The 26,468-nt window shown below is 38.0% G+C and overlaps 1 protein-coding gene and 1 long non-coding RNA gene across 10 annotated transcripts in view; one reads left to right on the forward strand and one right to left on the reverse strand.

Moving 5' to 3' along the window:
* PPP1R9A (protein phosphatase 1 regulatory subunit 9A) overlaps positions 1-26,468 on the reverse strand; it is a 269,341-nt gene that overhangs the window by 18,264 nt on the left and 224,609 nt on the right. For 4 of the 9 annotated variants that reach the window (XM_036328133.1, XM_036328136.1, XM_036328134.1 and 1 more), the window contains 6 exons: positions 25,387-25,483; positions 25,103-25,274; positions 12,598-12,755; positions 11,792-12,092; positions 3,166-3,253; positions 2,985-3,068 (listed from right to left, as the gene is read on the reverse strand). In XM_036328133.1, the coding sequence (XP_036184026.1) occupies positions 2,985-3,068; positions 3,166-3,253; positions 11,792-12,092; positions 12,598-12,755; positions 25,103-25,274; positions 25,387-25,483 (900 nt within the window). The remainder of the gene's footprint in view (positions 1-2,984; positions 3,069-3,165; positions 3,254-11,791; positions 12,093-12,597; positions 12,756-25,102; positions 25,275-25,386; positions 25,484-26,468) is intronic. The other 5 variants (XM_036328141.1, XM_036328139.1, XM_036328138.1 and 2 more) reach the window with 2 other exon arrangements.
* LOC118666207 lies at positions 1,143-19,282 on the forward strand. Its single transcript, XR_004970896.1, has 4 exons — positions 1,143-1,296; positions 10,225-10,272; positions 13,276-13,377; positions 19,173-19,282. It is a non-coding gene; the product is annotated as an uncharacterized LOC118666207 (long non-coding RNA).

Here is a 26,468-nt window from a genome sequence, read left to right on the forward strand (position 1 = left end):
ATGGCCTCAGAATGACCTTATGAGAACTGGAAGAAACACCCGGGAGATAAGATTACAAACTCAATCCATGCGTTAGACTGCTCTTTCTGAGAAAGCCTCACTGGGGTGATGCATTTATTCCCAGTTCCCTGCAGCTGCTGTGCGATCTTGTGGCTAATGGTCCTCATCACCCACCTACCTCCAGGGACCCAGGAAGCCAGCCTAGCTCAGCTGCACTAAACTCCCACCTGGCAGTAATTGTCCTTTCTGGAGTATGTTTTGTAAGGTTCTGGACCCATTATCAATCTACATAGAAGAACAAAGGCTGTCACTGGATTTGATTAGTGTTAACCAAATTACTGTGATAGCTCAAAAAATTACCTTTTTGAAATAGAAAAGGTCTCTCTCCTTCCCTATTCTACCATTTCCATTACATGAATTCCTTTCAGTTGTCAGAATTCTACTATAATTACAAATAATTTAAAAATGATGATCCTAATTTAAAGCTATTCTATAGCGTTGGTACACGTAGAACCACCTGTGACTAAAGCAGAGCCACCAGAGCTAGTGTTTTAAAGTTGTAGAGCTGGCCAGGAAGCCAAGGGGGAAGTCTGGCTGGTTCAAAAGCTGATGAGGCAGTGTGCACATGACAATCTGCCATCAGCCACCCAAGGTTTTGCCTGCCCTAGAGTAAGGTGAGCACTCACCAGCAGAATCCAGATGTGCTTGCTTTTCATCTGGAATTTATACAAAGTGGTAATACTCTGGCTACTGCCTTCACATTCAGTAGAACCTTTGAATGCTTGCTGAATGCCTGTGGTTCTGCCCCTTTTAGCCTCAAAAGTGAGAGGGAGTGACTGCCTCAGAGGCCCAGAGAAGAAAGGGAGAAACTCAGAGGTGTCTGAGCTTCTCTCCCATTCTGTATCTGGGCTTCTCTCTCTTAAACAGTTTCATTACTTATTTCTTTTATTTCCTCTAAGCATATTTGATAGTTTTCTATTCTTAACTTTAAGGCACAAAGTAGACTTTTATATTTCTCACTCCAAAATCACACAGTTAAATCTCTTTTGAGTTGCATTATGGTCTTATTTTAATTGAGATTGCTGTCCTCAATACACACAAAACTTTCTACCCTTTCTCCATTTTACAGCATAAAGGAAAACCAACTAACAAAAATAATTAATTTGGCACTCTCTCTTGTCATCCCCTCCCAATTCTTCTGTAATCTCAGGAAGAAGGTACAACTTCTCACCACATGGTATACCAGTAAAAAGAAAAAGAAAACAAGGAAACAGCAGATAACAACCTATGAAATGGGTAAGTGGTCCCCAAATGATTTTATTGTGCTTTATTCTTAGCATTTTGCCTGTATCTTTCTTACTCTATGCTTTTGAGATGATTCCCAAATTTCATAAGGAAATATAAGTCAGTCAGAGAAAGACAAATACGATATGATTTCACTTATATGTGGAATCTAAGAAGCACAATAAAAGAACAAACACAATAGAAACAGACTCATAGACACAGAACAGAATGACAGGTGTCAGACTTGTGGGGACAGGTGAAAAAGGTGAAGGGATTGAGAAGTACAAATTGGTAGTTACAGAATAGCCATGGGGGTGAACGCACAGCTTAGGGAACATAGTCAATATTGTAATAACTAAGTATGGTGCCAGCGAGGGAACCACTTTGAAAGTATCTGATTGTCTAACCACTATGCTGTAATACCTGAAACTAATATAAAATAATATTGAATATAAACTGCGATTTTTAAAAAACCAACCATTAGATGAGTAAGTACTTGAAGATGACAGGAAGTATTGGAAAGACATCTAGACAGGAGACACAAGCCCCAGCTAATTGACATCAATTGCCTATTGCAGTGATGGCGAACCTTTTGAGCTCGGCGTGTCAGCATTTTGAAAAACCCTAACTTAACTCTGGTGCCATGTCGCATATAGAGATTTTTTGATATTTGAAACCATAGTAAAACAAATATTTATATTTTTGATATTTATTTTATATATTTAAATGCCATTTAACAAAGAAAAATCAACCAAAAAAATTGAGTTCGTGTGTCACCTCTGACACGCGTGTCATAGGTTCGTCATCACTGGCCTTTTGCATAGTCCTGGGGTAATCAATTCAATTATATAGAGGTGAAGCCTTCATCAGTAAAGTATGGTGTTATTATCAGCCCTCCAGATCTATTGTAAGGACCAAATGATAAATGTAAACCTTCTCTGTAACTTGCAAACAATAATAATAGCAGCAAATTGTTATCTTTATTATTATTTTTAAAATACCTTCTATGTGCCAGATAGCATTTTAAATGTTTTCATCTGGAATTTATACAGATGAATAAATTATTAACCCTTACACTAATGTTATAAGGTAGATACTGTTATTACCCCCATTCACACATGGGAAAATGGAGACACATAGGCTAAATAACTTGTCCAAGATTTAAAAGGTGAGAGCTCTGATTCAAACCCAGGCAGTCAAACTTCAGAGCTCTATGCTTTACTATCTCTCTCTACAAAGCGGAGTTTAAATGAAGTTATCTCAGAAGAAAACTTGAAAACATGCTGCATAAAGCCCACTTCTCTAAAGGAAAGTCTTTATGGAGCAGTACGCATAGTTGACAGGGGCTACCAACGAATAGCTGAGTCCAGCAGGAGACGGCCATCATTCTTACATGCTTGGGGATTGAACAGTCTTGAAAGCCAATAGGTACTTAATATCACATAGGCATCATTATTCTGTGCTTAGATAAATATTTGGTGAAACTGTTCATGAGATCAAAATTCTGCAATTAAGGCAATGGCTCTCCCAGGGCCCAGTGTAGGCTTTAATTGGAGTAAGACATATAAATTGTGAAATTTTTCTTTCATCTCACTATAGGTATATTGAAGACACTGACAACTGATTTTGGTGAACAAGGGAAGGGGGCCAGGGAGTTTAGTTATAAAGATGAATCTGTGTCCTCAATCACTCACCCATACCTGCTACTTGGAGAAAACCTATTGGCTTCTTTTTCTTTTTCTTTCCATTTCTTTCCCTTGTTGGAGTTCCTTCGCAACGGTGCCCTATAAAGGCAGACACATTCAGAAAGGGAAAGCTGACATGTTCTCCTTTAATCCTTCTTTTACACAGGGCTTGCCTTTCACATCATGAAGTGCTTACCCCAGATCCACAAACTTCCGCTTAATTTTCCCTCCTTGTACCACCAACGAACTGGATGCCCTTAGTGATTTGGGACCTTTGGCACCATCTAGAATATATACATATGTAAAGAAAGACTAGTTATTATTATTTTTAAAGCTATGAGTCAAAAGTAAGTGCATCTCTTTAAGAGATCTGACTCAATTTCTAACTATAAAAGAAAATAATGGATGCCTTTTTAAAAAAGATATAAGAAACCTAGCTACGCTGAGGAACATTCAGTAAAGCAGAAGATGTCCTGATAGATCAAGGCCCGATACTCATCACAAAGAGCTTTAGCTTCAAAAATATTGAAATGAATAAAATAAGGATGAATCAGCACTATCAAGTCACCTTTTACATTAACAGCAGGGACCAACATAACTTTCCTTTTGTTCCAGCCCTCTTATCTCTCAGGTCAGCACAGAAAGCCACCCCTGAGAGTCAGAGAGATTTAGGGAGGAAGTGATGGGCAGAGCCTTCCCTTCCGGCCTAATGGCCTGTGGCCAGTCCTGGGACAGAGGAAGGCAGAACATGGGGAAGGCTTTCTTGAGCAGGGACTCAGCTCTAGGACACTGATATCTTTGAAAGGTCTCTCTTTGAAGTTGGGTTGGAGCATAACTTGGTTGGCCTCCTGTGATGGCGAAGATGCCAAATGCTCCTCAGTGTCTGGAGCTGAATGATCTTTGCCCTTGAGTTAAGCTGGCACTCCGAATGGTAGCAGCTGCTGGGGATGGGCACCCTCGAAATAATGCCAAAAACCAATCAGTGGAGAGACTCTGCGAATGGAGTTAGATTCTACTGGTGCAACTTATTCCACTTTGGACAAGGTGGAAAACTCCTAAGGCTCTACCTGGAACCATTTAGCAAAGGATGCTGTTTGGTATTATCTTTCAGCATATCCAGTTATCTGAGATGATTAGCAAAGGGTGTTTTAATATTGATGCATATTAGAGTGTGAAACTACTCCTCCCTAATTATTGCGGTCTATCTCTATCTCTTTAAAATTAAATAATTTCCAGCAACTTCCTGGCATGGAGTGCAGAGAGAATAGTCCTGTCCTCCTAAGAAAGTGTTCAATTAACCATGCAGGTTTATTTTGTTTATTTCAGGAGAAATTTCTTAACATGCATCCTTACAAAACACACAGTTCTCATTTAGGAGTCTATGTTCAAAGCTCTAAAGAAGCACAGGATATTAACAAACACTCTAAGGGTTCTTCTCAATGAGCTTTCCATATTCTTAGTTAGTGACACTCAGATTACAATTAATTCCTTGAAATGTACATAATAAAATACAAGAGTCAGAAATATATCCACATCCAAACCCACTTCTAATCTAAAATATTATGAGTATTTACATTGTTACTCTTTAGGTAACTGAATTAATCAGCCACAAATGTGACACAGACACATAAAGAAAATCCATGGACATGGTACCGATACCTTCTGAGGTGATTTTGCTAATGGACATTAAAAAAAAAAAAAAAAAAAAAAAAAAGCAGGATTTCAATTCTCTTAAGAGAAGCCAGAGAAAAGAAAGTGTTGGATCCTTCCAGGTCAATCTTAAAGTAACTCTTAATGGCTAGGACTGTGCAAAGTTAAAAAGGAGACTGCCTATTATTTTCTGAATTAGAGGTAGCTGAGATGGTGAGAGGACCAGATGAGACAATGTACTTGGATGCACTCTGTGACCTATTAGAGTTGCAGTTATTGGACCTCTTGGGACTAAAAGCCTGATTGTACCCATCACAGAGCCTGCTGCTAGGCAACCTCACATCATTATCTCACACATTTGCCAAAGTGTGTTCCAAGGAACACTTATGTGAATGCCTTCAAAAAACTGAAGAGGCAAGATTAAGTAACAATGCACTTTCCCATTTTAAATCAATCAAGTACCTTTTAATGGACATCAGAACTTCTAGTCTACATAAAAACCAACATTGGATCATTAGATTTCAGGGGAAAAATAGAAATGGGACATTTTTTGTTTGTTTATGTAGCTTTATGTAAAATTCTATTAGGCTTTTTGAAATCTCTCCAGTACTACCTTCATGAGCAATTAGAAGTCTGCTGACCTGGTCCTCATTTCCAAAGGCACTGAAAGAACTCCTGACAGCTAAATACTAAGGCTTTTATGGACTTCATTCTCCTCCATCTCAGGGCAAAAGCCTCTTGATTACCTCCAAAGCCTGGCTCCTCTCCTGAGTGTACAACCTCCTCTATTATAAAATGAGTTGATCATCTTTCCCCCATAATATTTCTGATTTCCTATTTTCTATTAAAGACAAGATCATATTTTCTGAGGCTAGAAACCTATGATCAGTTTTGACCTCCTCACTTCCTTCCCCCTATATTAGCGGTTCTCAACCTGTGGGTCGCGACCCCTTTGGGGGTCAAACGACCCTTTCACAGGGGTCGCCTAAGACCATCGGAAAACACATATATGATTACATATTGTTTTTGTGATTAATCACTATGCTTTAATTATGTTCAATTTGTAACAATGAAAATACATACTGCACATCAGATACTTACATTACGATTCATAACAGTAGCAAAATTAGTTATGAAGTAGCAACGAAAATAATTCTATGGCTGAGGGTCACCACAAAATGAGGAACTGTATTAAAGGGCTGCAGCATTAGGAAGGTTGAGAACACTGCCCTTTATCTAGTCAACATCTGTGTCAAAGGTTCTTGCATCTTCACTGCTCCTCCTTAGAGGAGATCCCCTCAGAGTCTCTCCTAACTCATCTTTCCCATACCTAGTGTATTTTCATTCTTATTCCTCTGCTCAAACAACTTATGGTTTCCCAGTAAGGCAAGGTACCTAAGGTGTTTAAATTCTACAATTGTAGACTCAACCTACTGTGCAATTATATGTGCAACCACTCTTAACACACATAAACAAACTGCTTCAGGCAGCCTGGGGCAGCCCCATTCCTTTAAATTCAGCTTACTTGTGCCTGTCTCTGGCAATGCCATCTCTCCCTGCTTGACCTGCCTTCCTTACCTACCTTTTCTGCTTTTTCAGTGGTTACTCTATTTTTTTTTAACATCCTATTTGCCAACCTCAGCTGGATATAATCTTGCCCTCTTCTGAGCAATTATATAAAAAGGCCTAATGCAATATATTAATAGTAAATGAATCCTGAAAATTGATCTACTTGCCAGGACATTAATTCAACAAATATTTCTGAAGGCATGTCCTGTGTCAGGCAATGTGCTAATAGTTACATGTAAAATTAGAAGAGTAATCTCTAGATATCACCAGTAGAAAACTGAAAGTGTTTAATTTACTCTACTTAACCTTGTCTGAATAAAGGTCCATTGCTATATAAGTCTAGAGACCAGCAGTTCAGTTTTAGGTTAGTCAAAGAATAGGCATGAGGACAATATATTCATGCCTCCTATTATCATATAACTTGTTTTATAAATCTCTAGAAATAGTCTTTTACCTTCTCTAATTTTCACTCAAATGGGGTTAAACGTTTACCATTTAGCCAATTACAATGGGGCTTTTTTAATCTTAGTTTCCCCTAAGATCCCACAAATATGACAACAAAATGATGACTTGTGAATGCAGTATTAACTTGAGTTAGAAATCCTTCACTTCAATTAGGTGTTCAATCACACCAGTGAGTTATCCTCAGGATAGCAATCCAATATAGCTATAACTTAATCACTAACTTTATAGTAAACTGACAGACCAAAAGCAGTGGTATATTACTGTTTTAAAAATCTAGATAAAGGGTAAACAATGACTAAGACACTTTCAGAGTTTATCTGACAATGTTCAGTGGAAGGTAATACATGTCTAGACCAGGGGTCAGCAAGCTTTCTCTGCAAAAAAAAATTTAGGTTTGTGGGCTCTTTGTGACAACTACTCAGCTCTGCTCTTGTGCATGAAAGCAGAGAGCACCAAACTGAGTGTGGCACCCAGAAGACTTTATAAGGGCAGGTGGAGGCCGGATTTGGTGTGATGACCTCTGTTCTAGAAAACCTGCATTGGTTTTCTGCAGAGACATACTTAATTCATCCAAGACACTTAGTATGCATCAATTATATGCCTTACTTTTTTGGGGGACTAAGAATACAAAGACGAACATGATGAATGAGAAAACTTTGTCTCATACTTGACAACTAGATCACGTATCATACACAAAGGGATAGAAGCAGAAGTAACTGAAAATTTCTATGGGATCATAGAGGAGAGAATAATTCCCTCCGTCTGGGAATGGAAAGGGAGCCATGAAAGGAGGTGAGATTTAAGCTGGGCTCTGAAGAAGAACTAGAAATTTCCTAGAATGGTAGGTAAGAATGTAAACGTGAAGTCTAGTTTGTACTTGTGAGTACTGCTAAACCTCATTCTAGTTCATTTAGTGATGAGCCAATGACTTGTAAGAACCACGTATATAAACACACAGAGGGAAATCAAGTTAACCATATTTCACCTCTGTGCTGCCTAGGTCTGCATAGTGAATTAGTCTCATAGAGCAAGGAACTCCAGGATTTTACACAGTGCTATTCTCCAAACTGGGTTTTGAGAACAACAAAGCTAGATCCTACTCTGTGAATCTATATTGTATTGGAGCTTGAAATGTCACAAAATTGGAAGCACGGAATTTCCCTAATGTTTTAATGATACTGAGGTCCATCTTGGGAACTAGGTAGGGAGAGTCCCTGAGGGACATGAAAGAGCTATAGGATTGGCGATGTTGCAGTGAAACGAGCATTCATCAGTCAGCCAGTCTAATGAGAATATTCTGTACACACGTCCAGGTAACTTTAATATTTTGCTCATTCTGATTTATGAATCTAACAACCAGGAGAGTACAAAACACATGAATGATGTGGGTTATTATATCAGTTGCACCTCCCAAAGTAAATAAAACAATTAGTATTCTGGTTCTTTCTAAGTTGAACAGTATGAATCAGTCCCTCTGAACTTGATTAAATCTCGGTGCATTATTGAGTTTCCAGACTTAGAACACTAAGGACTAGAGTCTTGGCTCTCAAAACACTGACTTGATGAGAGTTTTTGAAGGTTTTCATCCTTGTGGAAGCAGGCCAAATTACACTGCAAGTCCTTCAACAACCTGACAACCACTTTTGATGAATTAGTGGGCTGGACATATTTTATTTCGCTTCCACTAGCATTTTGCCCTCCCTAAGTATTTAATTTTTATCTCAAAACTTCTAGAAGAGCTGAGCTTAGGACCAGTCTATGGAAGATAATTCCAGCAACTGCTAAGCTCAGGAAGGGAAACCAGGAGAAATATCAGAAGTAAAGCTATGATGCTTACCAACAGTTACAAAACAGAGTGAGCTCCCACAATCAACTGTATTTCTATGTTCACCACAAATTGTAGAAAGATTAAATTTTGGATCTGGTACAGATAAATGAGTAAGGACTTTTTAAAAATGCAGTGATTTGCAATCATAACTGCAATATAGGAGTGTGTCTCATATCACTGCTGGCACTGGTTGGTGGGACTCTTGAAAGGTTTTGGCAATTTGATGGTATCTAATTTAAATGACAATTTCTCCATCATCTTTTTACATTTTATACATAATGCAGATTTTCTCTTCAATGAACGGACAGTTTATTTCCTTAGCATATTTTTGGCTTTAAGAAAAATTACTTGAAGCTATTTGTATATTAAAGTCTATTGATTAACTTTGTATATATGGTCCTTTTTATGTTTTTTATCTACTGAAATCAAGACTATTTATATGATAGTTGCAGAGTTTAAAGAAAAAACAATAAAACAAACCTCCATTTCATTTGTCATCCCACTTCCACTGCAGTTTATACATATGAAGTCCTGTATGTACTTCCTTATTTCTACTCCCTGACATTCTCCCCATGTAACTAGCTTTGTCATACCCATTCATAACTTCAATATTGTGTTTGTATCTCTAAGTAATCTGCTAGTTTTGTTTAACTCTATATCAAGAATCACATATATTAGTCTGTATTTACTTGTAACTTGCTTTTCAATGTCTTTTTCTAGAGATTCACCCTGTTGTAATGTTTCAGTGTGATTTGTTCATTTTCCCTCCTGCACAGTTCATTATAGGGATATACTACAACTCATTTATCTTTTTTTTACTGGTGATTATTCTAGTGATTACCAGTTTTTGGTTGTTCTCAGGTTTTACTATTACATAACGACTGCTATGGATATTCCTGTTCATGATTCTTAGCAGACAAGTGCAGGATTTCTTTTGGATATATAAATAGGTAAAGATTTGCTGGGTAGGCACATTTTCAAATTTACTAGGTAATGCCAAATGGTTTCTAAAGAGCTTGTACCAATTTACACTTCCACCAGCAAATATCTGATTTATGGTTGTCTCACATATTCACCAGCATCTGGTAATATCAGATTAGAATATTTTTGGCAATCTGGTAGGTATAAAATAGTATCTCATTTGGTGTATTTCATACTTTTCTGATTACTAATGGGGTTGAACAGCTTTTTATAAATATTATGGGCATTTGATTTTCATTTTCTATGAAGTGCCTGTTCAGGACGTTATACATTTTCCTCCTGGATTATTTGTCTTTTTTTTTTTTTTAGGGCTTTATAGGAGTTATTTACACAATCTGGACACTAATCCTTTGTAAATTACATGGGGAGTAAATATCTTCTCTCAAGTTTTAGGGATTCTTTATTGTGTCTTTTGAGGAATAGGACTTTCTCGTTTTACTTTACCCATCTTTTCCTTATGATGTATGCTTTTTACATCTTGTTTAAGAAAACCTTCCCTATCCTGAAGTCACAAAATGTTCTCCTATATACTTTTTAAAGTTTTATAGTTTTGCATTATCTAGTTAAGTATTGAATCATCCTTGAATGAAACTTCTACATGGTATATGGATATTATAATTTTTAAAAATATGGATAACCAAATTTCCAAGAACAATTTATTAAAAACGATTCTTTCTCTACCCATCTACACATGCAACTGTCATAAAATGTATGTGTATATGAAACCTGCTTCTAAGCTCTTTATTTTGTTTGTTTATTTAGATACCTCCATATAAACAAAATGCAGAATTAAATAATTCCAGGTATCAGGTAAGCAAGGCCTTCCACTTCAGTCTTCTTCAAGAGTTTCAGGTACTTTTGGCCTCTTTTTCTTTCTATAAATTTAGAATCAGCCTGTCAAGTTCTACAAAATGTCTGTTGTACTGAATCTCCAGATAAGTATGGAGAGAAATGAGATTTCTTTTTTGCTATTCAATTTTTTAAATGACAAAAGAATTTTATAGTGAACAAACATATATCCACCCCCTAGTTTCTATAACTTTCATTTTGCTACATTTTCCTTATCCTATAACCACCCCTCTAATCATCTATTAATCCATTCATCTTTTAATCCATTAATTTTTAATTGCATTTCAAAGTAAACTGCAGACACTTCACCCTTATACTTATCAAGGTGTTGATTTTTACATATTTATTTTATATCATTTTTTTTCAGATGTGAAAGGTAATACAGTTGACTCTTGAACAACATGGGTTTGAACTGCATGGGTCCTCCCATACACAGATTTTTTCAACAAATATACAGTCAGCCCTCTGTATCTTCAGGTTTTGCATCCGTGGATTCAACCAACCATGGATTAAAAACAGTATTTTTGATCTGCAGTTGGGAATCTATGGATATGGAAGGCCAACTGTATGCCTTATTCTATACCATTTTATATGAGATTTGAGCATTCACAACTTAGAGGTTCTGTGGGGAATCCTGGAACCAATCTTCATGGATAGCAAGGGACAAATGTAGTTAAGTTTTTGAGAAGTCAAAAGTTATATGTGGATTTTCAACTGTGTGAGGGTCAGCACTCCTAGTCTCACATCATTCAAGGGTTACTATATAACCCAATATACTTGGTTACTTCAAAGGAACATGTCAGATGTGGTAGGAAGAGCATGAATCTATTCTTTTTTTTTTTTTTTTTTTTTAACCTATGCATCATTTAACTTGTTTACACAAGAATTAGTTACTTCTATAAATTAAAACATTCTATTAAAAAGATAAAAGTGTACTGACACTACTTTGAAATTCTGGTGTTAATTCTAGAAGCCTCTTATAAAAATTAATTCACTAATATCCCTGCATTACCTTTATCAGAGCTTTCTACCACATTTGCAATATAAATCATTATTGTGAAAATTTCTTCTGAATAAAAACCAAACTAATAGGTTCTATCACTTTTACCTTTATATATATATATATATATATATATACACACACACATACATACATATATATTTTTTTCTATATGACTATGTTAGTGTTTATTGAAACTCGGCTGCTATTCCACAAAATCTCTAGAAGGCCTCCTGAATAACATCCTTCATTAGTAAACTTGTGGAGAACTAAAGAAATAAAAATACTAACTAGTTAGAAAAAGATAAACATAAATAAATGGAAGAGGAATGTTCTCTTATTCCATAACATAAAAAAGCAATATTAATTATTAGCTGTGAGAAGACAAAGAACTTAGATTTATGAGAAAAAAAGTTATTTTTATATTACAGAAATCAAGGTGTTAATTAGACAAAATGAAATAAAAAAAATTGACAGTACCTTTTTCTTGTGCTATTTTCCTGGTGGTGGTTTGATGATGGCAAGGAGAGTCTTCCATATCGTGATCAGATTTTGAAGGAGAGGAGAGTGAAGAGTCTCCCCAAGTACAGGAGGAAGGCTCCCTTTCTGGGTGCAGGGGTCCTTGAGATTCAGTTATCTGGTCAGACTTGGAGAAGGGCACACTGACAGCCTCGGAAGTGAGGGATGGAGCACCAGAATCTGATTCTGGAGAAGAAGTTCGCAAACCCTTGGGCAGAAGTGATTTGGTAATATGCATGTGGTTACAGAAACTGTTTGAAGGCTGTCGATATAAGAGATTATAAAGGAGGTTATGCCACTGAGCTTCGGTTCCATGTAATACTTACTTTGAAATCAGATCGACCTTATTATTAGTGAATCCCCATGAAAACCAATTTTGTTTGTTGGTTTACAAATGAGACTCCATAGTTTACAAAGACTCACCATATTACCATTGTAACTAACACAGACACCTAAGACATATAGGAACAATTATTTGTACATTCATTATTTCCTACTAGGTAGAACCAACTGCTGAATATCAAAAACACCATCATGAAATATGACAATGTGGATAATACTCTTGGTTAGTTTACTGAATGAGTATAGAAAGAATTTGAATTACAACAATGTATTGAGTTGAATAAGGATTTTGGAGACCAAAAAAAAGTGAACTATTCCAGCTATTTCAAATGAGGCCATAGAATCTGGTTGAAGAAAAATCAATAAACTGTAGGAACAAGGATAGAGCCCAACACTGTAATCAGGAAACGGTCAAGGGCGCTCACCTTTCGCTCTAGGCTGTCCTCCCCGTCTGTTGAACTGACACTATCATAAAGCCTTGTCCTAGAGGGCCTCTGGCGTCGGTTCTTCACGGACAGCTGGGCTCGGGTTTTCAGGGCTTTCGAATCCAGGCGCTCTGTCTCTGGGACTGCTTCATTCAAGTCTAAGAAAAGACCATTGCAAAATAATCAGGGAGAGAAACTTTTGGAGAGGATTGATAAAGAGACCACAGACACTGATAACAAAATCTTACGGTTATCAGTAACACCAGGCAGGAAACCATGATGGCCTGTATAATATCCCACAGGTAACAAAAAATATATATTTAAAAAAAGGGAGATCTAGGAGAAGTGTACAAAGACTTAGGGAGAAAAACCAACACTAAAGGTGACCAAGGCAACAACAAAAATCTAACATCCAAAAAGCATAAAACCTTCCTAAAACATAATTATAAGAAGCACTGATTTGCATTTACTTATTTATGTGTCTGCATGCTGGAGTGTTTGATGAACAATATATAAGAGGGAAGGTCTATGAAAGTTGGGAGATCTTAGAAACTAAGGACAAAAACCTAAGCAGGTCAGGTGTCACGTCAAGTACAGGTAATAAAAGATGAGCATCGGTGTAAATTTTCTTTAGCAAAATTTACTTAGGCTTTTATCTTTTTCCTTTTACCTTTTCAGAGTGGCAGTCATTAAATGAAATCATGCTGTTCAAGAAATTAATAATTAAGTACTTCTGGGTTTAAATTATTAAAATAAAGCAAATAATGGAGTCGCAAAAAAGTAAGTACTGATATTAATAGAATAAAACAATTTCTTACAGTAGCAGTACCCCAGGAAATTCCTTATCACAATAAAGATAAAGGTGTACTCTGAATATATTATTTTACAAAACCAAAACAAGTAAGCACCTCAGGTTGTACCTCTCTTATGTATGGAAGTTAGCAACTGGCATATGATTTTAACATATTTTTCCCTAGGAGATACATCTATTGAATGACAATATTTAAAGAAGATTCTGACTTTTCATTTCCCATATTTGAAAGAAAAGTGAATATACAGAAAAGTCAGACCATTCAGTTCTATATAAAGGACAGCTAAATATTTTATAATTAGTCGTCTCTTTATGTTTTTACTTGTCAATGGAGGAAAGAAATCTCCTTTATTACTTTCATTTCCTCCTTCCAATAAAATCTAAACTTGCAGCTGCCCATTAAGAATTCATCAATTTTTATAACTGGGGGAGAATCAACCTTACAAGCTCTTGTTTACATATAAAACGTGGAAACACCGAATAGATGAAAGCAATAATATAACCAGATATACTGTCATACATGCTTATCTGATTCATATTTGGATTTTATGTTCTTTGACACGAAGTCCTATCACATACACCATCTCATGTGTCCTCACAACAGCTCCAAGAGACATACTTGGCTGCTTTGTTTTCCCTCCCCTGAGCTCAGAGAACTTGAGTAACTTGCGGTCATCTACATAGCTAGCTGACGAGCTGCCACGACCATTCTAGCGTTTGGACTCCCAGGCTACTACTCTCCAATTTAGTTAGTGTTGAACAAGATACAGAATAAGATTTTAATGGCATTAGAGTCTAGTATTTTCCATTGTAAAATCACATTTGTTGTGACTGGAAATTCACTTCTGGGAAATTAACTTCTCCAACAGGCTATGTAAAAAACATTACCATTAACCTTTCACATAGGTGTTAAGAGAGCATTAAAAAGGGAAGACATTGAAAACTGTAGGAAAAATGATTTCTCAGATGATTTCTGATTTGGTTGGTTTAGTAACAGCTTTGGCTACTTGGTGACAAAAAAACCTAAGGAGGAAGGTCATTCTACTTTTGTAAATATGGCTCCTCTTGCAATAGAATCCTGGCCCCAGTGGACCCAGCATAGCACTCAACTCCATCAGTACCAACTAGGTACTGAACAATAGAGTGAGGAAACAGAACTACTTATTAGCAGGGTTTAGACCAGTGGTTCTCAACCTGTGGGTCGCGATCCCTTTGGTGGTCAAACGACCCTTTTACAGGGGTCGCCTAAGACCATCCTGCATATCAGATATTTACATGACGATTCATAACAGTAGCAACATTACAGTTATGAAGTAGCAACGAAAATAATTTTATGGTTGGGTCACAACATGAGGAACTGTATTTAAAGGGCCAGAAGGTTGAGAACCACTGGTTTAGACTATAGATAATTTATTCTGGGACTTCTGACTCCATTACTATTCAGTAATTTGCCAGGTCCTGGTGTCAGTCAATCGCCAAATGGCAATCTGGTACATCTGCTTTAGTATCAGCTAGCACTGACTTGGTTCAACCCATTGGAGGTCACACATGGAACTACAGCTTTTAAAGATGAAGTCAGCTGGAATCTGAAAAGCACTGCCTTAAATGCATGATCCAAGTGGCCAAAAGCATGGTACCCAATAAACAATTTTTGAGTGTCTGAAAACAAAGAACTCGGGGCCACTCTATAGTAATGATTCATGGATTACAAATCAGCCATTTATGTTCCAATTGATTAAAAAAAAAGTTTTAAAGTACAAAAACTGTAAAAATGGAATGTAGCTGACAACATTCACTTCAACAGCTCTTATACCAGAAAGAACTTGGAAGGAATGTTGGCCAGGAGACATCACAAGTAACCACCCTCACCCCCCTTAGGAGTATTACAGGAGATGAGAGAAATAGTAGGAAATGTGTATAGGACTTATGCTTCTGGGAACTGGAAGTGATCTCTCCGACCACTATAAGCTATCTTTTCTAGCATGTCATATAAGAATCAGAATATTATAATTCAAAAGATTCTAGCCCACCCGTCTTTCTCAGGAAAACTAAGGCTCAAAGGTTAGTGACTTCTCTACTAACTGTAATGCACAGTTAGTCTGTAGAAGAGACTGCACAGAGTTCAGTTTCAGAAGCTTATCCTCCGAGAAGGTCTCTCTCAAGTCTGAAAGTAAACTTCACAGGTAATCTGCCTTCTTCAAATCCTCTTTTTAGTCTTACTTTATGTTTCAAACAAAAATACATGTCCAGGGCTAACTTTGCAAATTCCCAGAAGTATATAGTGCCAGAAGAAAAAAAAAAGTAGGGATTTCATTTGGCTTTATCTTTATCCAAGAAATAAAATTCTTAAAGAAAAACAACAACAACTATCTGTCAAAATTTTGTGGATGGTGATGTGGCAGGAGAAATCTGACTGGCTTAATGATTTAAGCTGTGTGCTACTAAATGTAAGGGCTCAGATGGCCATGCTCACTCACTGCCATTCATTCTCTATAGAGATCGTAATCAATAGCATAACATTGCTCTTAGGAAGCCAAGGCTCTGGGTTCCTCTTCTGCTGCTTCTCTCCAGGGCACCTTGCTCTGTTGTCCCTAAAAATTAGAGGGAATTTTTATTTTTCTTTCCCCTTTCTTCTCTATTCTTTCTTTCAGACCCTCCAGTCTTTAAAATAGCCTTTTTCAGACTCAAATTCAACTAAAATACAAAAGAAGAGCGGACTCGAGTGAATCAATACACTAGAGAGACAGATACAGAAAAGATACGAAGTAGCTGATGATAGAGCATTTTTGAGTGGGTTGGACTCCGCTTCAAAATACCTGCATCTTAAGAATAGTCTTCTTATCGCTTTGAATTGGATCCTCCAGAGTAATTTAATGCATTTGAATATGATTTTAGCAACTGTTATGAAAAATGTTCTGTGAAATTAGGATGCTATATATCATATTTCACAGAGGTCTGCTTCCTAAAGTAATGCTCTGAGTCATTGTTTTCTTCACCAGATTGACGTTATTTTTGACGTAAATGGAATGCTGCCCACGGATCAGACACAGACGGCAGCGGGGAAGTAGGGGAATGGAGCAGCATGACAATAGGGTCTGCTCCGCATTCTTATGTGCATTATTCTCCTCAAAAACAGTCAGACCTTAGACCATCACGCTGCCTGGCTTGTGCTATTATCAACAGAAATGCTGAGCATAATGAGACACTTGGTGACATTTTTAAACTTGAACGCTATCTGCAAATTCATAAAAGATGGGCCCATGGGGCTTTGGGTTCATACACACAGCATTCAGAGGCAGGTTTATGTATTGCATGGAGGCAGTGCAAAACAGTTACCTAGGGAGTAGCCCTGGAGTTAGTCTTCCTTGCATAGAACCCAGAACAGTGGCTCTGCCACTCAATTGAGTAATAGACCTAAACTCTCAGTCCTTCAGAATCCTCAATTGCAAAACTGGCATGATAATAACATATCACAATAATACTTGCATTTTATGAGGACTAAAGGTATAAAAAGATATATAAATGCTTAGAAGAATGACTGGTACATAATTAATCACTCCGTAAATGTCTTTATTTACTGCCAATGAAAAGGTTAGCAAGATATTCTTAAGTGACTAAAGCAAGTTGCAGACAAGAGTCTTTATGGCTTATACAAAGATAGATGTAAAACTTGCACAAAACTTGACAGGCACTTCAGGTGGTTTGTTTTTTGAGTGAGAGGACAGAATTTGGCTTTAATGGTTTGCCAGAAAACAATCAGTAAATATTGATTTCTCATTCATTTGGTTTGTTCATTAAAATTTTCCATAGTGATTTACTGGGAGTGTTCACCCATTAATTAGTACAATTCAGTAATATCTCATGGCCAAAATTATTTATCTGGAATTTAGAGCTACTGAAAATAATTTGTTCTGGAAAAAAAAATGAAAATTGTGCAAGTTTACTGAGAACTTGTATCTGAATTCAGAATAAAGTGAGTTTGGATCTACTCCAGAATTCTCCTCCACCCCAATTTAGAACTAAACAATAGGATGACATGGAATAATCACCTCATTGCTCTGTATCTAACGCTGTTCGTTGTATAAGACACTCCTGATATTATAGTGCAAGCGTCCTCCCTTTCCTTTTAATGACTTTGCCTTTAATGCAGTCTGGCTTTAATCATGCCTTGAACTTTATTTTAAAATGCTGGGTTCCAATGCTAAAAATGACTCCATCAGGAAATAAATCAGATGCAGTGGTAGGTGTCTGGCCGGCCTCATAGCCACAGGTATCTGAAAAGAACCACTGCCACCACGGGCTCAGGGAAAGGCAAAAGGACAAGGGCCTGGTTCTGGCCTCGGCAGAAAACGATTCCTTGGAGGAGCCCAATGACCTCAGGAACTTCAGCGATGCAAATGTCTGCTTAGTGCTGGCCTTTTTTTGTTGTTGCTCTTACTAAATCTTAAATATTTGAAGCCAAAAAAAAACCAACAAAACACCTTTTGTGGTTTTCCTCATTCTTATCTTTCAATCATGCTCGTTACATTTTTCTATTTTAAAATATTTTATATAGTCAGGGGTCACTGGTGGGAAAAAGGGGACATATGTAAATACTTTCAACAATAAAGCATTTAAAAAGTATTTTATGTAGTAAAATTTGTAGACCATATGTGGAAGTCATAGAAAAAGGTTTTTTTTAAAAAAAGGATGCTTATGTACCTACTATCAAGCCTAAAAAGTAAAATTAGCATTTTTGAAGCCCTCTATGCTCCATTTCTTGTTGTAGCCTCTGTTTTTTTTCCACAAAAATATCCCTAAAGAATATAATGATTAATTTTACTTGTTTTTTCACTTTATACACATGGTCATGAACTGTACATAATATTCTGCAAATCATTTTTTCTTTTTTGGTTGTTGCTCAACATTATGCTGAAAGGTATGACGAGGGTTGACTTTACTGCAGCCATTATGAACAATGTTTTGGTGCACACTGGTGTGTTTCTAGAGAGCATACACACAGAAGTGAACTTATTGGGCCATGGAATTTATACTTCTTCCATACTACTGGACAACACCAAATTGTTTTAACAAAAATTGTTGTATGAGTTTTCCTTTTTTCCTACATGCTGGCAATTATATGAAACTATCTTTGCCAATCGCTTTATTTTTATTAATAACATTGAATGTTTATTTATGTTCACCAACCTTTGAGTTTCCTCTTTTGTGAACTGACAACTTATGCTTTATGTCCATTTAGTTGTGCTTTTCTATGATTGATTTGAATTCTTAAGTATATTCTGGATAACAACCTTTTCTCTTAGTTATATGGGCTATAAATATCTTCTCTCAATTTTTGGCTTCTCTTTCTAAGTTTTTTATAATGTCTTTTGAAGATGAGATTTTCTTAATATTACTGTGGTCAAATTTATCAAACTCTTCATATGATTTGGAATTTTGCATCTTAAGAAACCATATAAACATTCTCCTACATTTTCTTCTAAAAGGTTTAAATATAGCCTTTCATATTTGAATCTTTAATCCATTTGGAATCTCATGAAAGCTGTGAGATCAGGTCCAATTTCATTTTTCTCTATATGAATGGTTACTTTTCCTAGCACCATTTGCTAGTCCACCCTTTCTCCACTAATCTGCAGGGTCAGTTCTGTATTGTTCTCAAATTGGCACACATGGGTCAGTCTGTTTCTGGACTCTACTCTGTTGCACTGGTCTACTTCTCAATTGCTGACACTACACCTCAGTCTCAATCATTATTCCTTTCCAGTGAATCTTGGTATCTGAAAGAACAAAACGACAATGTGGTCACACCTCTCAGAATGGCTATCATCAAAAAATCAACAAATGACAAGTGCTGGTGAGGATGCGGAGAAAAAAGAACCCTCGTGCACTGCTGGTGGGAATGCATATTGGTGCAGCCACTGTGGAGAAACACTATGGAGTTTCCTCAAAAAACTAAAAATGGAACTCTCATTTGACCCAGTGATCCCACTTCTAGGAATATATTCCAAGAAACTAGAAACACCAATCAGAAAGGATATATGCATCCCTATGTTCATAGCGGTACAATTTACCATAGCTAAGATTTGGAAACAGCCTAAGTGCCCATCAGCAGATGAATGGATTAAAAAACTGTGGTATATCTACACAATGGAATACTACGCTGTGGTAAAAAAGAAGGAACCCTTACCATTTGTAACAGCATGGATGGACCTGGAGAGCATTATGCTAAGCGAAATAAGCCAGTCAGAGAAAGATAAATATCACATGAGCTCACTCATTTATGGAATATAATGAAGAACATAAACTGATGAACAAAAACAGATTCAGAGACAGAGAAGCATTGATCAGACCATCAAACCTCAGAGGGAAGGTAGGGGAGGGTGGGGGTAATGGGGAGAGATCAACCAAAGGACTTGTATGCAGGCATATAAGCTTAACCAATGGACACCATCAACAGGGGGTTGAGGACAAGAGTGGGGGCGGTGGGGAGGCAATGGGGCGATAAGGACACATATGTAATAACCTGAATCAATCAAGAAAAAAAATTTAAAAAAAAGAAGTTCCCTTGCATGTATTTCTTCAGGAGTATCTTGACTACTCTGGGCCAAGTATTGTTCCATATATGTTTTAGAAACAACTTGTCAAGTTCTAAAATAATAATAATAATAATAATAATAAAGGCCCCGTTTAAATTCTAATCAAAACTATGTGGAATATATAGATCAATTTGGCATAATGGAATTTTTTATAATTTCCTACCTCTTCTGATTTATACAGGTCTTCTTGAATGTCTTTCCATAGGTCTTGAGGTTATTTTATTGAATTCATACTGCCTACCATATCTTTCCTGTTGCTATTATAATTGGTATCTTGTAAAAAAAAATCAGAGATGCTTGGTCTACAATGATAACACATGACCCAGCTCCTATTTTGCCTCAATACCATTAATGGGTCACAATGCTTACAGAATTAAGTGTAAACTCTTCTTCAGGCATTGAAAGTCTACAGTTACTCCAAGAATACACTATGACACAGCATTAACATAAGGTACCACCTTTAACATAAAGTCTACAAATCAGGAAAATATTATTCCGTTTTTATTCATTTTTCTCTTTTCTTCACACTCCCTCTCATTTCTTAAAATGTATCTTATCTGTCTTATATCAAACCCTTTCTTATCTTCCTCACCCTTGGTCCCAGCCATCCTACAAATCATATATCTTTTCGCACACTTAACAGGCCCAAACACTGTTCTTTCTACCTTGCAGCCACCCTTCCTCTTACAAGTCAGGGTGCCACCAGGCGTCCAGCGTTCAAAGTAACTTTTTAAAGGTGTGGTTCTTACTTCTGACCCCTCACGATAGAATAATCATAATCTGCCTTCATATAGTTTCCACTACATGAAGTATCAGTCCTTGTCTTTCTTTCAGTATCTCTATGGAATATGCATACTTTTTCTTTAACAAACAGCCTTTAAAATACTTGAAGCTGAAAACAGTATTAGCATAAAGATCCTGGAATATTTAGAAACTGAGGAAGAGCTGCTGTTCAGGTGACTTTTCTAGGGAATCTAATCCAACTAAGACTCTAACAGTTTCTTCTACCAAGATCTCTCTATATGCCTGTTCTCTGCGTTTAGTCTAATGCCGACCTAACTAGCTGGGCAGCCATGGGCATATCTGGCCACTTCAGGGCACTGGGATACAATGTCGAGAACTCTCTCAACCAGAGTCATCTGTGGACGTGAAACACGGCAGTAGGGAAAAATTATTTTCCACATCCTGGGACAGGTGTAAAATTATATTTGTCCAGTACACGGCCACACACTAGAAGGGATTTAGGGTTTGTTATGGCTCTTGATGAAAAATAATTGCTATATTTGCTTTATCCTATCTAATAAAAGAGAAACATGGTAATTAGTGTACGTCCGCTACCCTTCCCATTGGCTAATCAGGGCAATATGCAAATTAACTGCCAGCCAAGATGGCAGCCGGCAGCCAGGCAGCTTGAAACTAACATGAGGCTTGCTTGCTTCAGTGATGGAGGAAACCAACGTTCCCAGCCTGCCTTGCCAGCCTCTAAGCTTGCAGTTTGAAACATAGTTACAAATATAGAAGCTAAACAAAACCCCAGAAACCTGCTTTCAGTCAGCCGGGATCTCAGAGCTGGAGTTGATACAGTGTTTTGATTATAGAACACAAACAAACCAGATACCTGCTTTTAGCAGCAGAGGCCTCAGAGCTGGAGTCAGAGCTAAAGTTGGCCCAGAATAAAAAAGAAAAAGAAAAAAAGGAGCAGTTGGGAGCTTCAGTCACCCGCCAGCCTGAAAACAGCCCTCAGCCCCTCACCCAGACTGGCCAGGCACCCCAGTGGGGATCCCCACCCTGAAGGGTGTGTGACCAGCTGCAAACAGCCATCATCCCCTCATCCAGGCTGGCCAAGCACCCCAGTGGGGACCCCCACCCTGATCCAGGACACCCTTCAGGGCAAACCAGCCGGCCCCCACCCATGCACCAGGCCTCTATTCTATATAATAAAAGGGTAATACGCCTCCCAGCACCAGGATCAGCGGAGCCACGAGGCCTCCTGGCACCGGGATCAGCATGACAGGGGGCAGCGCCCAAACCCCGATCGCCCTGCGGCTCTGTGTGTGACAGGGGGTGGGGCCACAACCTCCCTATCTGCCCTGCTCTGTTCATGACAGGGGAAGGCGCCCCAACCCCCTGATCAGCCCTGCTCTGTGGGTGATAGAGGGCGGCGCCCCAACCCCCTGATCCGCCCTGCTCTGTGTGTGACAGGGGGCAGTGCCCCAACTCCCCTATTGGCCCTACTCTGTGAGTGACAGGGGGGAGCGCCCCAACCCCTGATTGGCCCTGCTCTGTGCGTGACAGGGGGTGGCGGCGCAACCTCCCCATCGGCCCTGCCTTGAGTGTGACAAGGGGCGGTGCCCCAACCCCCCAATCGGCCCTACCCTGAGCGTGACTGAGGGTGGCATCGCAACCTCCCGATCCACCCTGCTCTGTGCATGACAGGGGACGGCCCCCCAATTCCCCAGTCGGCCCTGCTCTGAGCCCGACCAGGGGCTGCATCTAGGGATTGGGCCTGCCCTCTTCCACCCGGGAGCAGGCCTAAGCCAGCAGGTCGTTATCTCCCGAGGGGTCCCAGACTGGGAGAGGGCACAGGCCGGGCTGAGGGACCCCCCCCCCCCCGAGTGCACAAATTTTTGTGCACTGGGCCTCTAGTATATTATAAGAAAAAAGCATTCAAGTATATTGAGCAATATATGTTCTATCAAAAATTTAATGAGATATTTGAGTGGCTTAGTTTATAGAGAACCAAACAAATGATGTTCAGATATAACTTTAATGGGGTAAACTTGTGCATGGCTGGAAAAATAGTTTTGTTAATAATTCAATATGGAGAGCCACATAATGAATCCATCGCAACTGGGGAGCTCTGTCCTAGAAGAACATGCGTGCAGGCGAAGAAATGGCTGCTTATCAGCTCTTCTTCCCTCTGTCCTTTCTGACTCCTTCACTCTCCCCTTCCTTTCTCCTTTCACTATTTCATCCTAACATCGTTTTCATTGACCTATAATTGATAATCCTTTTGCTTCAATGAGCCGCCTGGAGGCCTGAAAATATGCTAATCAACTCATCCTATCAGTAAAACATCCAGTGCTTAGAAAGCAAATCATAGCTGGACAGTCCCCAGGAGGCAGAGCACTGAGTCTGAGGGGCAGGAGCTGGGGAACTGACTGCAGCCACTGGACCCCTCCTGTTGCAAAACTGTGTTTGTTGGAGGGGGATCCTTAAATGCAGGATGGCCTGTGTTTGGTCCACATTTCACTTCCTTTTCTAAACCTCTAGGATTTCAGCGTTCCCTAGCAACAGAAGCAAAGGATCAATTTAGGAAAGTGCTTTCCAGAGCATCCCTATCTAGTTCCTGACCAAGCCATTTAGTTTGAAATTCAAGGAGATTTATCACTGACTGTCCTCCGCAGCAACACTGGAAGAGCAGCTCTTGATATGTACACTACTAACATCGCAGATGACAGATTCCACCTCTGCTGCGCAAGCAGGGATGAGCTTCAGCAAGAATTAGTAGTCCCTGCATCTCACTGTGAACTGACACTGTTGCTAGGGAAACTGATAATTATGTGGCAAAATGGAGGGTGTAGAAGGGAAGAAGGGTTCAGAAGAAATGTGAGGTTTTGCTCTAAATCAGGATGTTAATAGTACAGTTTGTTGATCTTCTGCAGTCATATAATTTAATAAATACCACTAATTATATGTTTGACAAGATACAGATTTCTGAACTGAAAGAAAGGAATAGAAGTGAATCAGAGTCTGGAGAGCTGCTGGTCACAGGTTATACCGGGACATGTGTTTATTATAAGTGCAACTGCTTTTAGGAATTACAATATTCCAAAACATGAAAACGTATTGATTTCTGACATTTTGTTTTAGAAATCAATCTTAGAGAGTCGCAGACATAAACACTGTAATTCTCTAAAAGCTCTAAAGAATTGCCTTCTTTCACTCACTGACTAAGTCATACAGCCTCACAATACTCTTTAGGTGGGGAAGAAGGAAGTGTTACTATTTATATATAACAGACAGTAAAACTTACCCCACTGAGTTGAATGACCTTAAGGAAGTCACATGACTCTTCAGTGAATGGTAATGCTGGAGCCCAATACTCACATTTAAGCTGCCCAGGAGGCATTATATACAGATTATATCTTATTAAGGGGAAACCCAGAAAAAGGATATAAGCTCAGTGAATGGACTCAAGTCTCTAGCTACCATTTCAGTTTTAAATGAAGATTTCCAATACTTTTCATTTTTAATGGCTAAGAGTTTAGTTCTACAAGTTAACATTACTGCGGGTCCAATCCCTGCCTGTGAATATCGGCTCTCTCATGACATTGCTGCTATATATTCTCTTATTCCCCTCCCCTCCCAGGGACTACTGGGGAGCTAATTTAACCAAAAGTTTTATATCCCCCTGTGTATTTATAAGTATAAATTCTTACACATTTTTTTAATCTGTAAATATACTATAGATATTAAGACATTCCTTCACATTCATACACACACAATTTATGTATAGGTGTGTATGTGAGTGAGAAAATCAGTGATTTATTTATGGTTGGTGTGTGAAAGAAGACAACCATTTATATAGAAAATGTTTCCAGTATTTTGGTCCCATTATTTGGTCTTAAACAGAAGAAAAGACTGAGAATTATATATAGGACAGCTAGAGAAAAGCAAAAAACTGTGTAGAACATCTTAACTCAATGAATTCCAAGAGCTGGAAGTAGTTATAAAAAAGATCTTTACTCTAGTGATTTAAAATTTTCAAACCTTACTCATTAATAGATAAGTAGTGTAGCTCACTCTAAATGAACTATCACTTTAAAGCAATTTATTAAGTCTATCAATGTTATGATGGTTTTAAAATAATATCTGGGCTTGCGTAAGTTGGAATTTTGTTTCTTAACATTAAAGCATTTACTTTTGATAAGGCAAGTGAGTGCTAAATGATAAGTTCCTATTTTGATAAACCTTTTCTTCTTTCCCATGGTAGAAAGGCGTTTTCAACATTTAAATCCCTGGATAAGAAAAAGAATGTAAAGCCAAATTTACAGTCATTAAAAGCAATGTTTGTCTAAACAAGGGTTTGACAAACCTTGACTCAGGCCATCTGGACAAGACATCGGCTTGACATCCACGTTCTCCATGGTGTCTCCCTTAGAGACTTCTCCAAGAGATGTTCTTCTCTCAAAGATGTTGTTGTTGTTATTAACTTGAGTCCCATTTTGCTTCAGCAGCCTGAACACCTCAACCTCCAAATCTCTAATCTGAGAGAAAAAAGAAAAAAAAAATCTATTTCTAAAACTCGAACCCAGCACTCCTCTCCAAGTACTAGACAAAACTATCTTATTGTTTTCATGGCTTTGGCACATCACTCACCCGCACTTGCAGGCCTTGAACTTCCACAACATGAGCCTTTTCCAAATCTTCTATTTTCTTTCTTTCTGCTTCCTGTCTCTTGATGAAATCAAGTTCTCTGAAGAAGAAAATAACAGCTCTGATTGCATCAAACACTCAAGAAATGAGGAAACATGTGAATGTTGTTATTGGAATCAATAAACTACACAGTGGGATAAATAACTGGACAGCTATTTACATAAATAAAATTCAATCATAGTTAGAGAAAACGTATATAGTGATGAAAGCAAGTAAAACATTTTAATGTAGCACAAAGTGAAGAAAAATGCCTTGATTCTGCTTACTATGATTTTCATTTGCAGCTCCTGATTCTAGAGCTCCCTACATTTTTAGAGCTAATAAACCAATGATCCACCTTGAGTAATTTAGTGGAAATAATTACATGTTAGGTGGTGTCACTATTAGCCTTTTTAAAAATTACATTTATAGAGTAATATATCTAGCAAACTGGTGGAACTGAATGGTCAAAGAAAATTGTAATAGGATAGATTCCTATGAATGACCGTGGAAAAGGGCTGGGTGGGTCATAAAAACAGAAAGAGAGTTGTCATTTATTACCCTGAGGATAACAGGGGGAGAAGGAGAATTATCTTCATTTTGAGAGCCTGGACTATAATATGCAAATTTATCAAAACTTACAAAATTATTATATGACAGAGTTATATTTTGGGCAAGAAAAGTTAAAATAGTGATGTGCTGAATTCATTGTTACAAAGAGCAATCCCCCCTTTTAACCAATAAACGTTTTACAGCATTTTCTTTAAAATATTGAAAACATTATTTCCATGATAGGAAGTAACTGAGAAATGGTGAATCTGACATATAGTAGTATGCTTCGCTTCTGAGGCTCGGCATGGAAGGCCAGAAGAGGGCCTGGCATTCCTTTTTGATTGTTCTAGCTAGCTAGCAGTAACTGATGAGAAAGTCCAGTAGAATCTCCCCCGTCAGTCTCCCTGAAATTACACCGAGATCCAACAGATGGAAGCAAAGCAGCATCAGCTGCTGAATTCAAGAGCCGACTGTGGTGCTGGTCTCTGACTGCA

This window comes from Myotis myotis, unplaced genomic scaffold (genome assembly GCF_014108235.1).
Source record: "Myotis myotis isolate mMyoMyo1 unplaced genomic scaffold, mMyoMyo1.p scaffold_m19_p_11, whole genome shotgun sequence".
Lineage (NCBI taxonomy): Eukaryota > Metazoa > Chordata > Mammalia > Chiroptera > Vespertilionidae > Myotis > Myotis myotis.